The 17,739-nt window shown below is 48.0% G+C and overlaps 1 protein-coding gene across 2 annotated transcripts in view; it reads right to left on the bottom strand.

Moving 5' to 3' along the window:
• HIP1 (huntingtin interacting protein 1) overlaps positions 1-17,739 on the bottom strand; it is a 160,101-nt gene that overhangs the window by 22,780 nt on the left and 119,582 nt on the right. For both annotated transcript variants that reach the window (XM_063089744.1, XM_063089743.1), the window contains exons 5-13: positions 16,814-16,894; positions 12,873-12,949; positions 12,288-12,349; positions 8,116-8,256; positions 5,620-5,677; positions 2,468-2,543; positions 2,225-2,365; positions 1,843-1,940; positions 1,428-1,500 (exon numbers count right to left, since the gene is read on the bottom strand). In XM_063089744.1, the coding sequence (XP_062945814.1) occupies positions 1,428-1,500; positions 1,843-1,940; positions 2,225-2,365; positions 2,468-2,543; positions 5,620-5,677; positions 8,116-8,256; positions 12,288-12,349; positions 12,873-12,949; positions 16,814-16,894 (807 nt within the window). The remainder of the gene's footprint in view (positions 1-1,427; positions 1,501-1,842; positions 1,941-2,224; positions 2,366-2,467; positions 2,544-5,619; positions 5,678-8,115; positions 8,257-12,287; positions 12,350-12,872; positions 12,950-16,813; positions 16,895-17,739) is intronic.

Raw genomic sequence — 17,739 nt, 5'->3', positions numbered from 1 at the left:
CCACAATGAGATATCATCTCACCCCAGTTAGACTGGCTACTATCAAAAAGACAGAAGATTAGGGCTGGCCCTGTGGCTCACTCGGGAGAGTGCGGCACTGGCAGCGCCAAGGCTGCGGGTTCGGATCCTATATAGGGATGGCTGGTGCGCTCACTGGCTGAGCGTGGTGCTGACGACACCGAGCCGAGGGTTGCGATCCCCTTACCGGTCAAAAAAAAAAAAAAAGAGAGGATTATAAATGCTGGGGAGGACGTGGAGAGAGGGGAAGTCTTAAACATTGTTGGTAGGAATGTAAATTGGTGCAGCCACTATGGAAAACAGTATGGAGATTTCTCAAACAGCTACAGTTAGAACTACCATATGTTCCAGCAATCCCACTGCTGGGTATATACCCAAAGGAATGGAAATCATCATGGAGAAGGGACACCTGCACTCCCATGTTCATCACAGCTATATCTACCATAGCCGAGAGTTGGAACCAACCTAAATGTCCTTCAATGGATGGTTGGATAAAGAAAATATGGTATATATACACAATGGAATGCTACTTAGCGAAAGAAGAATGAAATTCTGCCATTCATAGCAACATGGAATACCTTGAAGAAAATTATGCTAAGTGAAATAAGCCAGGCACAGAGAAAGAAATATATGTTCTCATTCATATGTGAAAGCAAAAAAAGGTTGATCTCATAGAAGTAGAAAATAGGATTGTGGTTACTAGGGATTGGTGGGGGGAAAGGGAGGGGGGATGGGGTGAGGGTGATCAGTGAATACAAAATAGCAGAGATAGGAAGAATGGGATCTAGTGTTCTGTGGTAACATAGGGAGATGACAGTCAATGACAAAGTGCTGTGTATCTTTGAATAGCTGGTTGAGATGATGTTGAATGATCCTAACACAAACAACTAACAAATGTTTGAGGTGATGGATATATTAAGCACCCTGATATGATGACTGCATGCAGTATGAATGTATCCAAGTATCATACTGCACTCCATAAATATATGCAATTATCATGGATCAATTAATAAAAATAAATTAAAAAGAGAAAAAAAGAGAGAAAAAGTAGAATAGTGGTTGCCAGAGACAGGGAAAGGGAGGGGGTTGGGAAGGGTTGGCAGAATGGTACAAAGTTGCAATTAGACAGGAAGCATAAGTTCTGGTGCCCTAGACAATAGCTAATAATATTATATTGTATATTTCAAGACAGCCAGAAAAAGAGGAACTTCAATGTTATAACCACAAAGAAATGATAAATGTTTAGGGAATAGATATGCTAACTATTCTAATTAGATATACAATATATGCATGTACAGAAACAACAAACTGTACCCCATAAACATGTATAATGAAAAAAATAAAAATAAGTTAATAAAATCGGCCACGTTTTGGTAAAGCACAAAAGCATCTCAGATCCCAATGCATACCTCAGTCTTCACGTTTTCCAGCTGCGTCTTCAGCCCACTGATCTCTCTGTAGAGCTGCTCGATTAAGTGGTCCCTGGGAAGAGAAGGAGAAGGGTCTGCCTGCACTGAACTTCTACCTTCTCCTTCTAAATGCAAGCTGGGAGATGAGGGGAGGGAGTTAAAGCTAGTGGTAATTTGGGGAAAATTCTTTGAAACTCCATAAATTATACTCTAAGTGCTACCAAAAACTAATATCCACAGGTCCACAGTTATTGATTTTCTTCTGGGATTAAAGGACCGATATTTGAAGGTCAAGACATTCTTCATCTAAGAAGCCCAAGTGCCATTAAGAATTCCTCTTTGGTTGGGTGTTGCGAGGCAGACCAGGGCTTAATTCGGTTTCTGCATCATCTGCTTGAACCCAGCCTGGACTCACTTCTCATCCTTGTTCACACCGTTCTGACTGTTGAAATTGAAGGGATCACTGCTGAACGAGCTGCCAAAGATGTCATCAAACTTGTTGTCAAATAAATTCTGCGGTAATCAGAAGGGAATGAGAACAAGTTAGAGATCCACAGAACTCTGCGAGTGGGTGAAATGAATGACATGTAAGAATGTCCCCGTTCTTAATTTGGTCCAGACCCATCTATGAGCTCTCCAGGAACCACAGAGCACAGTGCTCAGTCTGGGTCAGTATTTGGTTAGGAGGAGGTTGAACCTGGTTAGAGCCAATGAGCCTTGGCCAGGGCCTCTCCCATTCTCTCCCCTGCACTTGGCAGTAGTGGGAAGGGCCTAGTTCTCTCCCAAGTGGTCCTCACCTGCTGGGAGGCATCCATGTCCATGAGGTCATCCTTCTCTAAGACTGGCTCGCTGTCAGGGGACGAGGCCTCGGCTGGGATGACCACCACGGGGCTGATGTGTTCTGACAGGGCAGAGGCTCGCAGGAAGTTGGGTGGGTTCTGAAGAGGGGAGATACATCCTCAAACTCACCCGCCAGCCTTGCCAGCTTTTCAGAGAGGACCTTGGGACTCCGCAGTGCCGAGTTGGCCGGGTACACTTACCTCAGGCAGCTGGGGGATCTGAATGAGCCGCTTGAAGTACTGTAGGTTGCTGGAGCGGTAGAACAGATCTTTCAACCTAGGGGTGGAGCAGGGCCTGAGGGTTGCTGGGTGTCTGCACCAGCCCCCATCAGGGGACAGAGCAGCCACCCAGCTTTCCTAATCCCTACCTGGCCCAAAGGCACAGGCTGTCATGGAGATGGCTCCATGGTGATAGGATTTAATTATGATGTTACAGAGAAGGGTCACTGACAGCCAGGCCTCAGTTGTCTGGTGGTGAAAGAAGCATAATTATGCCACAAATCCTTGGGAATAACAGACAGTCCAAAAACTAATTTCTTCATCACTGTGGAATATATGTTGTTGATTTGCAGATTATCTTTCTAGGAGCATTTGGCTGAGAGTAACATTAAAATAAACGTACTGATGGCCAGTTAGCTCATTTGGGAGAGCATGGTGCTGGTAACACCAAGGTCAAGGGTTTGGATCCCCTTACCACCCAGCTGCCAAAAAAATAAAAAATTAATAAAATAAATGTACTTTCTCTGAAGATAAGCCAACTAACCACAGAAAAAATGAAGGGAACTTAATTACTAAGGGATATCTCATTTTAATTGATTCATCTTATTTTTGAGCTACTTGTTATCTCTCCACTTAGATTATAAGCTTCTAGAAGGCAGGGGCTGAACCCTGTTAGGCCAGGTGTACCAAAGTACCAGGCATACAGGAGTCACTCAGTAAACACTTGTTGGAGAATAACTATTTATCCAGGCTGGGCCCTAACCTCAGATGAATATGGGCATGAAGTAACCAACACTTTTTTTTTCTCATTCCCAAATCTCTATTTTGAATGTAGACACCGAAGACCAAAAAACATGAAAGCATCCAGACTTAGATATTCTGGGATGAAAAAGAGGATCGTGGATCTCAGCACCCTCTACCTGCAACACAGAATTTTCTCTAGCTCAGCCCAATAAACTAAACCCCCAGGGTCTCATTAGTCTTTCAGACCCCACAAAGTAACCATCCCTGTGATGTCACAGCTGCTTTCCCTGAATTCAAGGACTGAGAGACCTCGGAGAGCGGCCATGTCTACGCAGGAAAGAAAGGGAGGCGGCTGCTCAGGGGAGGTGTTTTCATAAGCTAGAAAAAAATGAAAGGAAATAAAACCACCTGACCACACATCCCTGCCTTTCTGGGCTGGAGCCAACAGTAATAGACTCTACTGCTTTCACAAGCTACTGGAATTTAACATTCCAGGAAATCAGCCCCAGGGCCTGTCTCCTAGGATTTAATAAGTCATTTATTATAGAATACGTACTAGGCTTCTCAAAGGAAATGTGGAAACCAGGAGGTTAGTACAACCCTGCATTTGTCCTTTGACTGCTGCTGGGGAACTGGCAAGAGAAGCCTAAACTCAGGATTCAGGAGCTATGGTCAAGGATAAAGAAATTAACAGGAAAAACAAGAGGGTTGAAACACACAGTGCTCAGCCAGGATGTCTTCTCAGCTCCCCCAGTCCTCCGTCTCTCTCTCTCTATGTGTATATTTCTCCTCTTCTTGGACACACGCACCTGAAGGATGAGCTGTACTTCTCATCTGGTCACCAATTTTTTCTCCCAAATGCACCAAGAAAATTTACTCCTCAGCCGGACAAGTTCTTTCTCTCCTAGACTAGACAGTTGGCTTATTAGCTCATTGGTTCATTCAAACATTTATGGAGCACTGTCTGCTTAACTGACTGCTATGTGTCGGGTGCTGGAGATTAAATCATGGACAAGACAGTCAAACAGAAATGATGCTGTGCTAAGAACCAGGAAGAATGTAAACAGGGTGCTGTGATAGCAAATTAGGGGTGGGGGGCGTAGGGCTGGAGGAACAGGAGATGGGAAGGAAGACCTGACTTAAGTAAGGGGGCCAGAGACTGCCTTTCTGAGTGGGTGACAAGAGATGAGCTGGAGGTGGTCAGGCTGGGAGAGGCGCATCTGAGGGAAAGGGAGCAGCAAGCTCTAACGCCCTGGTGGAGGAATGGGTTGGGTGTGTTTCAGGAACAGACCGAAGACCCCAAGTTGCTGACACACTGTGAGCAATAGAGACAAGGTCAGAGACAGCAGGCAGGGGCCAGAACACGCAGGACCCTGTAGACCACCTTGCAGAGCTAAGATTTTATTCTAAGTGTAACCAGAGCCATTAAAATGTTTTGAGTGAGGGATTTGCATTTTCCAAAGTTGTTCTATCTGCTGGGAGGACTGGATTGCAGGGGGCAAGAGAGGAGGCCCAGGAAATCAGGTCAATATTGGATGGTCCTGGCAGCTGGCAAGTGTAGCTGTGGAGATGGAAATGTGGACAGAACAAGATACAACTGTAGGGTATCCACTGAACTTGCTAATGGATTGGACATGGTGAGGTCCAATCTCCAGCCTAAACGGGTGATGGCGGCATTGACTGAGATAGAAAAGACTGGGCCGAGCCCGTGGCGAACTTGGGAGAGTGCGGCGCTGGGAGCGCAGCGACGCTCCCACCGCGGGTTTGGATCCTATATAGGAATGGCCGGTGCACTCACTGGCTGAGTACCGGTCACGAAAAAGACAAAAAAAAAAAAAAAAGAAAAGACTGGGGAGAGAAAGGTCATTTTTTTTGGAAAACTTAGAGTTCAGTTTGAGATTTAAGTATGGTGTATATTTGTCATTGGGTATGTGAGACTAAATTTTAGGAGGCATGTTTGGCTAGAGATTCATGTGCGGGCACTTCGAAATGTTTGTGGAAAAATAGAATTAAAAGATAATACAAATCCTTCCATGAACTTTTTGAAGACATCACCCTTGTACTTAGGGGCTGGTAGCATGAAAATGGAATAAGACCAGGAGAACTTAGGGAGAGGACAAAGAGAAGAGGATCCCGGGCATGAAGTGGGTGATTAATGAATGCACTAAATCTCTTTCTTCTGTATGCTTCTGTGGGATTTATTAGAGAACTGATAGCTTCCCCAGCCATTGGTAGGTTTGCTGCTGTCCTAGCTATTTTCTGTCACTTTTATCGGCTTAAAATGCAGATAACCTCAATCCTCAAGCATGTGAAAGCAAGTGCTCTCATGTGGATTAACCAATTTTATGCACTTTTCAATTCGCCTTCGTTCATATCACTTCAGCCCTTACTTTGTGAACTGTTCCATGAAGCGGTCCCGGTGGCCTTGCAGGGTGTCAGCTGGGAGACCTGGAAGAAATTGGAAAGAGTGTGAGGGAGGAGGAGAACCAGAGTGCAGGCAAGGCACAACAGGGCTTTGGAGGGGGGCACCAGCCATCCTGGGGCATGTGGCCAGCCCTGCCAGGGGACAGTCTTGGCCCAGAGCTGCCTCAATGACTAGTAACCAATGAAGCCCGGCAGGACCACCAGGAGTATGGGGACGCTTATTCTCCAAATCTTTCCATTTCAGTTTGCTCCTGAAAGATGAGCCATTCTGGGCTCAGTGGGATGGACATTGTGTCCCTGAGCACAGAAGGAGGGGTGACCTGACCAAGCAGCAGGAGGGACCAACAGGCCCCTGGAGGGGTCGGTTCTCTCCCAGGTGTTGTATGCACTTGTTTTAGGGTGAGGCTCAAGGCTGATGTTAGTCTGGAAGAGGTGCAGAGGGCCTGCCTAAGAGGATGCCATCAGAAGGCAAAGAACACGGGACTTAGACTAAGGGATCTAGGCTCCAGGCCCCACTTGGTCACTATCTGACTCTACGATACTGCACAAGCAGCAGCCACTTAGGGCCAGCCTCCTCCCCTGCAGAGCTGGTTCTCTGAGGCCTGCTTCCCTCCCAGATTGTGTGAGTCTGTGGATTTCAGTTATAAATCACAACTCAGCAGTCCCTTTAGTTCTTTTAAGTTTAAATTTTAGTTATTTTTTTATGGATGATACACATTCATTCAGTGTAAATATGTATGAGCCATGATCATTCAAAGTGGCAAAAGTGGACAGTGGGTGGAAATGGCACTTAACCTCTCAGATCTTTCTCCTAAGAATCCTTACCCCAGTCAAATCATGAGAAAAAAATCAGAAAAGAACAAATTGAGGGGCACTGTACAAAAAACTTAATCAGTATTCAAAACTGTCAACGTCATCAAAAGCGAGGAAAGTCTGAGAAGCTGTCACAGCCAAGAGGAGCCTAAGGAGACATGACAACTAAGTGTAATGGTGTCATGGATGAGATCCTGGGACAGAAAAAGGACACTAAGCACACACTGTGGAAATCTGAATAAGGTATGAACCCTAATTAATACTAAGGTATAAATACTGGTTCATTAGTTGTGAAAAATGTATCATACTAATAGCCTAACAGTAGGGGAAACTGGCTATGGGGTATATGGGAACTCTCTGCACTGTCTTTGTAAATCTTCTGTAGATCTAAAACAAAAATAAATGTTTATTTTTTGAAAAGTATATAGTGTATAGAGTCCCTCCTACCCTTTCCCCAGACATACAGGCTCCTGCCCAGAGGTAATCCATGTAGGTCTCGTGTACTACCCTGCCTTTAAAGGCCTTTAAACCCAAACACTTAATTACCTGCCTCTTCTCATAACTCATCACTCTCTAAGGAGGTGGAGATGTTCTACGGGGAAATGTGTTCTGGAGATCTTTAGAAACAACTGAAAGTTCACCAGTATCCAGTGCTTCTAAGCAGCTGTTTCCCTTCTCCTGGGATTTAGTCCACCCTCATGGCTCCTTCCAGGCATGCCTACTTGCTCCAAAGCATTTCTAATCCTTGAACAGCAAATTCCAATCTCCCTTCCATGAAACCAACTCGGACTAATCAGTGATGCTGCTTCCCTTGTCCTAAATAACCAGATTCATTACTTGTCAATGACCACAGTTATAGGGGATCCCTTGTCCTATACTACTGTGCTGTAAAACCTTGCTCATATCCACTCACGTCTTGATTTTTCTTAGTTTTCCATCATCCACACACTCTGCATGTGTACATCCTTCATGGTGGCCACCTCACAGTGTGGCCCAGGGACCACCCACATCAGATTCATCTGGGCATATGTGTTTAACAGTGTAGACCCGAACCCTACCAGACCTACTAAAGTAGACCCCACAGAAGCAGGACACAGACATATCCTTTTAAACAAGAAACACACAAAAGCATAAGAAGTTTTGTGAGACCAGTAGTTTCCAAAACATTATATTCTGCTAAGGGCACCCTGGAGATATGCAGCTAGGTAAGAAACAGCCCTCCATTTGCTTGAGCAGCTCTGTTTAATATTTTATATTTCTCCATAAAATTCCATTTGAACAAAGGGATTGTGTTGATAAATGGTTTGGAAACCACTGCCTTAGCTCATGTGGGTCTGAGCCACGTCTGCTGTTATTTGTGTGGTTCCCAGAATACAGAACACACTTGGTGGATGATGACATGCTAAAGCTGGTGGTGGACAGAGAGAACCACCCTGGGACATGACTACAGCAAGCCAGCTGCTTCACCAGGCATACCAAAGCTCGGGCCCTGCTCTACTGTTCTCATGATGGTCAGCAGCTCCAGGGCCTTTGGGAACAGAAGCAGAAAGCCAAGGCACTGAGAAGGGCTGCATTCCTCCAGGGACATCCCAAGGCTGTGATCTCCCTCTCGCCTGAAGCTCCCAGAAGATTTGGCCTGGTATACTCACAGGAGTGGAGTTTGAAGAGAAGCTTGACAGTGTAATCATAGAGGTGGCTACAGTCCAATATGACCTGGATCAGCGGGGCCAGGCGGCACTGCCCAGCTGTTGTCACTGACACAGAGCGGGACATGTCCAAGGAGTTGAACACTAGGAAATAAAAGAGCGAGAAAGGCAGTGGAGCTAAGAAATTACAGGCGACCTCTCCCAAGGAGCACAGGCAGGAGCCTGACATACTCTAAGGACTATTCTGTGCATGCATCGTCTCCTTTCATTCATCTAACCCTTGAAACACTCCTGAGAAAGGCAAAGGTATCTCCATCACACAGGTGAAGAAACAGAACATAAGTAACATAAAGGCAGTCACAAAGCCAAGAAGCTTTATTGAGAGGTGGTGAGTTGAGACTCCCCAGAGAGCCCATGAGGCCAACAGTGGCCAAACCAGGCCCCTTTCCTTCTGATGTCAAGATGTTTGGTGTGTCATGAACAGGTGAGCAGGCTCCACTTTGTGCAGAGCCCTGTGACAGCCTGGGAAAGAAGAGATTTGCTCATAACCTGGGAGAGCTCCTAGAATGGAGGAGAATTCCTTCCCTCCCATCTCAGGAGCTTCATAGTCCCTGCCCTCAGTCTGATCAGAAAGACAGAACACATCATCTTTTACAGTTTTTTATTTAATGGGGAGATGGGTTATTATTCAAGGAAAGCCCTCAGTTTTATGGGGAATCAGAAATTCAGGACTGAAAGGGGCTGCAGAAATGGCCAATCCAGCCCTCCCTCTCATGCATGAACTAAGTCTGGGGGTGGAAATCTCTGACCTCCAGAAGCACCAACCCTGGTGGTGGCATAGTTAACTTGTAGGAAAAGTATCCAACACTGATCAGTAAATGAAGAAGGGAATCATCCAGCCATGGCTTCCTGTTGGCTTGCTACAGGGGTTCTTGGAACACCAGGAGTGGGGGGCATGTGCAGGAGCTGGGGAGACTGGAGATGCTATGAGGGCCAAGGCCAGGGACTGGCAGCATGATGACTGATCAGGAACACAGGCTGATGCAGGTGCTTGGGGGAGCCAGTCAACAGAAGCACCGCCCTCCACGCTCCAGAGTCCAGAGAGGAAGCTGCTCCTTAAATTTCTGGCTCCAGGGTTCCTTCCACATTAACCCCCTGTCCCAGATCCTATACTGAGCAACCGGAAGCCTGGCCATGGACCCTCAGCTCATACCACTGGCCAGGGCTGACTTTCCCTCTTGGCTGCTCACTGCCTCTGGAGGCTCCACCTGTGGCAGGCAAGGAAATGACTTTCCCTGCAGTCCCTCTGTGAGTGGAACTGCCCCAGATGGAAGCCCAGAGCTCGTGCACGCTGCCTCCCCAAGATGGCACTAATCCCTGGTAACTGGGTTAGTTTGATGACTGAAAAAAATACCAAACTGTTCTAATTAAAAGGAAGCTCTTCTTCTTGACACAAATTAAAAGCAGCTGTCACTGCAAGGCAGCCATCCCAAAGACTACTGGCTTGCTTGGGTTCTACTCTGGCAAGGAACCACAGACTGCTCCAGCTCCTGGCCTGCCCACTGCTTTCCTGATGCCTTTCAGTGCTTTCCCGTTGGCACCCAGTAACATCTACAGCAGTGTGACCATGGACGAGTTGCTCAACCTCTCTGTGCCTCAGATGCTCTTCTGTAAAGCACAGATGATTATATCAGCACATACCTCACAAGAGTCTTGGAAGACTTAAATGCCACTGTCCTATAAAGTGAATAGCACTGTGCAGTAATTTTCAACTCTGGCTTTGAGACGGATTAGGATCACCTGGGGAAACCGAAAAACTAATGTCTGTCTGCAACTCCCCTCCAGGAGATTCTAATATGCAGCCAGGATTGAAAACTATATTTCCTAGCTCAGTGGTTGTCAAACTTTAGCACACATCAGAGTCACCCAGAGCAGTGCTGTCCAATAGGATTCTGTGATAAAGGGAATGTTCTATATGCGCTATCCAATATGCTAGCCACGTGTGGCTACCTGAAATATACCTGAAATATGACTAGTGCAACTAAGGGCCTGACTTTTAAATATTATTTAATTGTAAACAATTTAAACAGTACATATGGCTCATGGCTACCATGATGGACAGTGCAGACCTAGGAGGCTTTGCTAAAACACAGGCTGCTGGGCCCCACCTCCAGATTCTGATTCAGCAGGTTTGGGGTGGGGCCGTGACTTTGCATTTCTAGCAAGTTCCTAGGGGATGCTGCTGCTGCTGTATAGGTCTAGGGGCCATACTTTGAGAACCAAGTGCTCAAAATAAATGTTAACTGTAATTTGCCCAGTGTTGGAAAACAGTGGTGCCCCTCTAAGGTTGCTGGGCAGAACCTTACAGCGTCACACTGTAGGACTGAGAAGCTGGAGAGCCTTATTCCAACACCGGCTCTCATGCTTTTCATGGAACTCAAATGTGGCACCTGAGGTACGGGGTGGGGGTGGGGGTAGGTGAACAGGTTCTTTGCTCCCTCGGGGATGAGAAAGCCATCTGCATTTGACCACGCAGGGGTGCATGCAAAGACCTGGGGTTTAAATATGGGTAGCTCTACTCTAGAAGACTCTATGTAACTAATTCACCCCATATATTCCCTTAGCACTAAGCCGGAAGTAGACAGCATTTTATGAACTATTTCTTCCCTGCTGCTTTTCCAAAGCAAGAGTTCTTTTCTTGTTGTTGAGCACTTGCTATCTAACAGGTGCTGGACTAGAACAGAGGGAATTCAAAGATGAGCAGGACATGGATCCTAATCTTGAGGACTAGCAGGACATGGATCCTAATCTTAAGGACTTCTAGACTAGACTTTCCCAAGGTTGGCAATTCCTGGAATACCACTCATACCAGCATTCAAATCTAGCACATTCCAAAGCTAAAAGTAAATAAATTCTGAATTATCCACCTACATCCTTCCCACCCAAACAAAGGTCAATAATTAAGTTAGTCACAAATAATTGTTTGCTTTCATGCAAACATTTCCAATGCATTAAAAAAAAAATGAGTAAATCATCAAACCACTTCTCTCACCTGACTGGGAGACCTCAGGGGAGGGACTATGTTCTGTTTCAGTTTTACCTCTGCACTGACTTTTGTATCAGACCCTGCTCAAATAGCTGCTAGCAGCCCAGTACCTTCTTTCTCCCACAAACCAGTTTCCAACTGTTTCTGGTGTTTCTCTGACCACATCCTGTACTGAACTGATTGATCAAAGTATTAAGGAATGTGTTGCCCCAGCATAGGCCTCATATAGCGCTGGAACAGAAGTGGCCACTAGTAAGCATTTGCTGCACAGATGGACACGTGGAAGGAAGCCGCCATGCAGAGTGACAGTCACAGCCCCAAGAGCGGCCCTACATGTCCAAATGCTGAGAAGACCCCACGCTTGTGTGTGAATACTGCAGTGTGGAATGCACTCTTTCTTTCAGAGTTGGGCACTTGTCCAAGGTGAAACACCTTGAATCTTAGAACATTGGTTCTTAGTTCCCCAGGGAAAGGAGGTGGGTGGGACGTGTGGGGAAGTGAGACATGAGAGAGGGGAACCGGCTGCGACTTGTCAGGGGAGGGTTAGGGGCTGACGGTCTGGAGGCACTCTCAGCAGAAGGAAGCCTGGAAGTGTGGCCAACTCCCCTTGCTAGTGGAGCAAGACTTCACGAGCTTTTCGTGTGGACTTGGGTGACGGCCCAGTTCAACCTGCTTTTCCCCAGGGTTGTCAACTAAATGGCAGACACAAGCCCTTCTTCCTGAGTGGAAATCATGCCCAAGTGCCAGCCCAGCTCTGAGGAGCAGACTGGACTGGTCCAAAGGCCTGACCAGGGTTGGGGCCACAATCCCATGGCTTTCAAAGAGGTATGACCCATCTTTGGGCCCCTGAAGGCCTGGGCTTCAGGAGGTAGACCAGCAGGGAGTGGCAGGAGGGTCGTTCTGCTCAGACAGGAAACCACAGACTTTGAAAATACCCAAGAGCTTCAGTCCCTTCCTGCATGAGGCATTGAGAGAGCAGAGAGGGGTACGAATAGCTCCATTTTCCTGCCCCTTGTGCTGCACAGCTTGTAGGAAGAGGAGGGCTGGGTCGGCTGGTCCGAGCAGAAAACAGGGTTGGGAATTAGGCAATCCCATGAGAGCCTGGTCAGAAGGGACGGAAGAGACTCACCAGTTTGGAAGAGGTTTAGTTCACACTCCAGGTAGTCAAACATCTCCACTGTTAACTGGAAACTGGACCCAAAAGGAAAGAGAGCTTACACTCCACTGCCACAGGCCAGTCTGTTACCTGCCCCTCCCTGACAGGTAGTGCTGCTGCTTCCAGCCCCCAATGCATATGTGTGTGCACAAATGCCCACGCACACATGCATACACACATATGCGCACACATATATGCACATACACAACCCAGCTCCAATTCTAAGCCCCTACCCAAGTGGGTATTAAGGACACTTGAAGATGGAGCAGGGCAGAGTCAATGAGTGACTGTGGCAAAGGGGGAGGACAGGGATCAGTGCTGGGTTGGGAAGGTGGAAGGGGGAGCACAGAGGGAAGCCTGGGGGTGTGAGACAGCCAGGCAGGGGCTCTGGACGAGGCACCAGCAATAAGTGGCCCCTAGGCCAAGTCACCCAGGGTGTTAGTCCCCACCCCAACCACTGCCCCTACCATCAGTCCATCTATGACCCCGACAGGGAGTGACAGCATCCACTAAAGCTTTCCTCCCCACTGGGTCCAGTGCATGAGGACAGCCACTTACAAGTTGTTAACATCACTTTCTCCAGCCTCGTCCAGCTGTCGGTCACTCATCTGAAGGTTGCCTGGGAACCTGGGATTCTGGAGAGGAGGAAGAGGCAGTCAGTCAGACCAGGGCGCAGTCAGAGATTGCTGTATAGCACAACCAGGCCAACATCAAGCAAGCCGTCTATGCAGCTTGGGCTGCGGTGGGTCAGATGCGCTATGCAGCAGCTCCTCCTGCAGGCGCCTGCGTTCTTCCAGGAGGCGGCGGCAGTTTCTCACAACAGCTAGGGCTCATGTCTCTGGCTCCCACGTCCCCCATGTTCTGTGGGTCTACGATATTCCATCCTCTGCCAGGGAAGTCCCATTGCAGACTTGGCTTCTTGGCTCCGCAGGCACATCCATGCCTCTGCCGTCCTTGGTGGCTGGTGCCCACACACAGGGCTCTAGCTGTCCAGCCAAACCCTCTTCACTGTTCTCATGGTGCTTCCTGTGCTACATCAACTATCCTGCTGCCCTCCTAGAATTTCAGGGAAGCTTCCAGCCTCAATCTGTCCCCTGTCCCAAAAGGATGGTGCAGCCTTCTGGAGTGATGAGTGTTCATTCTCCATGGCCCTGTTTAGCATTCCTCCAGGGGCCCCATGTTGCTCCACGCCACATGAAAATGGCTCATGCTTGCAGGTTCATTTGATTCAGTGATTCCTGCTTTATAGTTCCTCTTCACTGGTACCTGCCATCTCCTGGTCACTAGCCAGTACCACCCAGGTCCCTGGCACATGGGTCAGTCTTCCTGCACCCTGGGACCACAGCCTCCGACATCCTCAATTTCAGCTTCTCCAGCTCTACTCATGTTGGCTCCTGATGCCCACTCTGGACGCTGCTGTCACCTGGACCTGCCCCTCCCTGGAATCTTCCACTCCAGCACCTCACCAGCTGGCTGGCTGTGACCCCTGGGCCTCTGCCCTTCCCATCCTCTCCTGTCCCTCTGTCTAAGAGATGTCCAGTCCCTTCCTGCTCCCTCTTCTCCCAGTCTCTCTGGCCCCTTCTGGCCATGTTTGCTCTCTTGCTCGGTCTGGACATCATGATTGGTGGCCAGGTCCCACTCCCATGCTCCTGCCTTTCCAGCTGTGGTCACTACCCTGCTGTTAAAACCTGCTGAGCCTGGACCCTTGTCACATGCTCTGTGCCTAAAGCCAGCTGCCAAATGTCCCTGGAGAAGGACTCACAGCTGGCGTCACCATGACTTCATGCTCTCTGGTCTTAGTGTCTGTCTTCACCAGCTTGGGCTGCTATAACAAGGCACCTCAGACTGAGTGGCTTAAAACAAAAAACACTGAATTCTCACAGTTCTGAAGCCCAAGATCAAGGTGCTGGCAGATTCAGTTCTTGGGGAGGGCTGTGTCCTGGTTATGGCCCTCACATGGCAGAGAGAAAGCAGCAGCTGTCCTGTCTCTTTTTATATGGGCACTAGTCCCATTCATGAGGATGCCACCCTCATAATTTATGACCTCCCAAAGGCCCCTAGGACCATCACACTGAAGGTTAGAATTTTGACATATGAATTTTCAGAGAAAACATTCAGTCTATAACAGTGGTCCTTAACAGTTTTGCTATTGCCCCTGACCAGTTCCCCTTCCTATAGATAAGTGTTCCACTCCCAAACCTGGTATCTGATTCCCACACCGTCCCCCTCAGCACACGGCCCTCCTCCTGCCATCGTAGGTAGCTGACTCAGCATCCTGCTTCCCACGCTCTTCCCTGCAATGAACGCACCCGGTTGTCCTTCCTTTCCTCTGGCCTCCAAGGAGGAAGGGCCAGCCTCTGTCCTTACTCAGGATCAGCACCCCCTGCGCTATTAGATCCCGTCCAGGTTCCGGTTCACTTTGTCATTCATTCATCAAATCCTGATGGAGCGTGTGTTCTGGGCTAGATGCTGGGCAGACACCTGTTCTCTGTGCTCTTGGAGCACCCAGCCTCTGCCTCTGTGAGCCCTTGTTCCTCTTCCTATTGCCCCTGCCCTCCACCTTTTCCTGACAATCTTCAGGCAGTCCCCGCCCCTTGGTCTGTCCCATGACAACTGCTAATTCTGGCCCTCAACATCGTCCGTGCTGGTAGCCTGCGTCTCTCAAGTCCACCCTCTACACTGCCCCCAGAAACAGCAACCTACAATGCACAGTGGTTACGTCCCTGCCTTACAGCCTGATCCCCATCGGTACAGAACATTCTAAGGAGCTTCTCAGGCGGGTGCTGAGGCTTCTGGGACTAGGCAGTTTCACACAACTGCCTGGCCACCCACTGCTCTCCACGTTGCTGGCACATCATGCCAAAGTGGATCTACTGCTAGTTCCACAGGAACACCAAACTGTCCTGGGCCTGACACCCTCAGGTATCCAGCTGATCCCTCTGCCTGGAATGCCTTCTTCATCTGGCCACCTCCTCTCCACCCACTATGTGGCAGATTGGTTCCTGGGGGGCGGGACGTGAGTGTATTTTGCAGGAGGGAGGGATGCCAGGCCAGCCCCCAGCTGCTCTGCCCCAGTCGGCTTCTGACTGCAACTATGAGAGAGACTGCTGGCCATAAGTGCCCAGCCAAGCCCCTCCGGAACTCCTGACCAACAGAGACTGAGAGCTAATTAAAGACTGTTGTTGTTTAAAGCCACTGGATTTTGGGGGAAGTGTTCTGCAGCATAGACAACCATAAGCTCTAAGACCGAGAGCAGGTGTGCCGCCTCTGAGAACTCCACCGGGTCCCGAGAGTGGGCTAGTCATGCCCTTACATGCTTCTGAACCACCTCCAGCCCTCTCGGTTCTGGTCCTTACTGTCCTTGTCTATCTTCTCTCCCACTACCACTTCTCCCCCAACCAAACTATAAGCCCCCCAAAGGCAGGGACAAAGGCTCTTCATCTTTCTCACCTCAGAACCTAACTCGTTCTGGTCCATGGCAGGCACCTCTGTCGAGGGGAGCTAAGAGTGGCCACTCTCACAGTGTGGCTCGTGTCAAGTCCCCATGTCACTCCTGAGGAGCTGTAGGACTGGGCAAGGGACTCGACCACTCCCCAGACCTTCTTTTCCCAGAATATAATAATACCAACTACCTATGGTTATTGTCAGGATTAAGTGATGTACATAAAAGGCTTAACAGGGCAGAAAAGTATCAATGAATCAAAGCCACCCTTCAAGTACATAAACGATAATAGCGATCAAGACACTAAATAATGTTATTTCTTCTTGAATCTCTTCTCTTCTCCATTCCCACTCGCTAATTTAAGCTGTTCCTCTCTCACCTGCCATTCCCCTTCCCCACCCACCTATTTGCACCATTCCCATTCTCACAGTGCCCCTGTGTCCTGCCCTTTCTGCCACTGTAACCCTGTGTCACTCCAAGATGTCTTTGGCACCTTTCTCCAGACACAGATTACCGCTCTGCACAGTCGCACGGCTACTGCGAATGTGTAAGCCTCCCTCCCCCACGAACCCGTAAGCTCCTAAAGAGCAGGTCACGCTTACTCACTGTCACACACCCTTTGGTGCTGAGCGCACAGTTCCACGTGTATCAGGTGCACGAGAAATACTTTCTGGCCAAAGTCACGTACTGACTAAGAGAAGGTTCTGGGGGGGAAACTCACTATAGAAACTGCAGGAATTGTTTTTATTAACAGTAAAATCAATGCTTCTGTAACATTTCATGAGGCAACCAGAGGATATGGTTCCTTTTCTACTTGCAAAATGTGCAGAAGACACAGGCCAAGATCCAAGTCCCCCTGTCACACCACATGTGGCCCTATGAACTGTCTTCTTCTCACATGGCTGGGACATGGTATTCACACTCACTGAGGAGCCCAGGTGGGCTATGAGCTGAGAGACCTGACAATTAAGCCCAGAGAGGAGCTGAGGGGACGGAGGGGACAGGGAGGGATGTGGGGGAGAGGCAGATGGTGGTGTCCGGACCGTCGCAGACTCACTTTGGTGTGGTACTCCATCTTCGTTCTCAGCAGTTTGAGGTAGATGCTGCAGAGCTGTCCATACCCCTCACTCAGGTGGCCCTTTTAGGAAGAAGAAATAAAATCTGGGAGTGTCAACACAGAGAGCACTTGGGTGGGGAGACCTGCAGCCAGGACTTCTTTTGTAAAGAATCCCTCTTTTTCTGATTATGAAAATAACAGATGTCTTTTGTTGAAAATTTGGAATGCAGAAAAGTGCACTCACAAACAAATCACCCTTAATCTAAACAGAAGATACAATCACGGCTAACATCTTGGGAGTATGACCCTCCTTTTATTTTACTTTACTTTTTCGATTTAAATAGATTATTTTTAGGAGGAGTTTTAGGTTCACAGCAAAATTGAGCAGAAAGTACAGAGTTCCATATACTGCTTACCGACCTCCAACACACACAACCTCTCCACTATCAACATCCCCCGCAAGGGCAGTACATTTATTCCAATCAATAAACACATTGTGATCACCCAAAGTCCACAGTTTACAGTAGGGTTCACTCTCAGTGTTGTATGTTCTATGGGTTTTGACCCATTCTATGGGTATGTGATCACTTGCATCCACCATTATAGTATCATACAGAATAGTTTCACTGCCTGCCAATATTCTCGGTGCTCTGCCTTTATTATTAAATATAAAATGGAATCAATTTATTTTTTTCACTTAATATACTACAATTTTTTCCATCTTCCTAAACTTTCTTCTGTATCATCATTTTTAGTGACTGCCCAGTACATAAGTATATACCATAATTTATTAAACTAATTCAATAAATTCAAATTAGCTGAAGCCAAGTAAAATTAGTTGATATTATGGCTGTTATAAATTATGCTTCCACGGACTTCCGGCCAAGATGGCGGAATAGATGGTCCCCAGTGTCACTCTCTCCCAC

This window comes from Cynocephalus volans, chromosome 3 (assembly GCF_027409185.1).
Source record: "Cynocephalus volans isolate mCynVol1 chromosome 3, mCynVol1.pri, whole genome shotgun sequence".
NCBI lineage: Eukaryota > Metazoa > Chordata > Mammalia > Dermoptera > Cynocephalidae > Cynocephalus > Cynocephalus volans.
The sequence above is the reverse complement of the archived record's forward strand: the minus strand, read 5'-3'. Positions and strand labels throughout refer to the sequence as shown.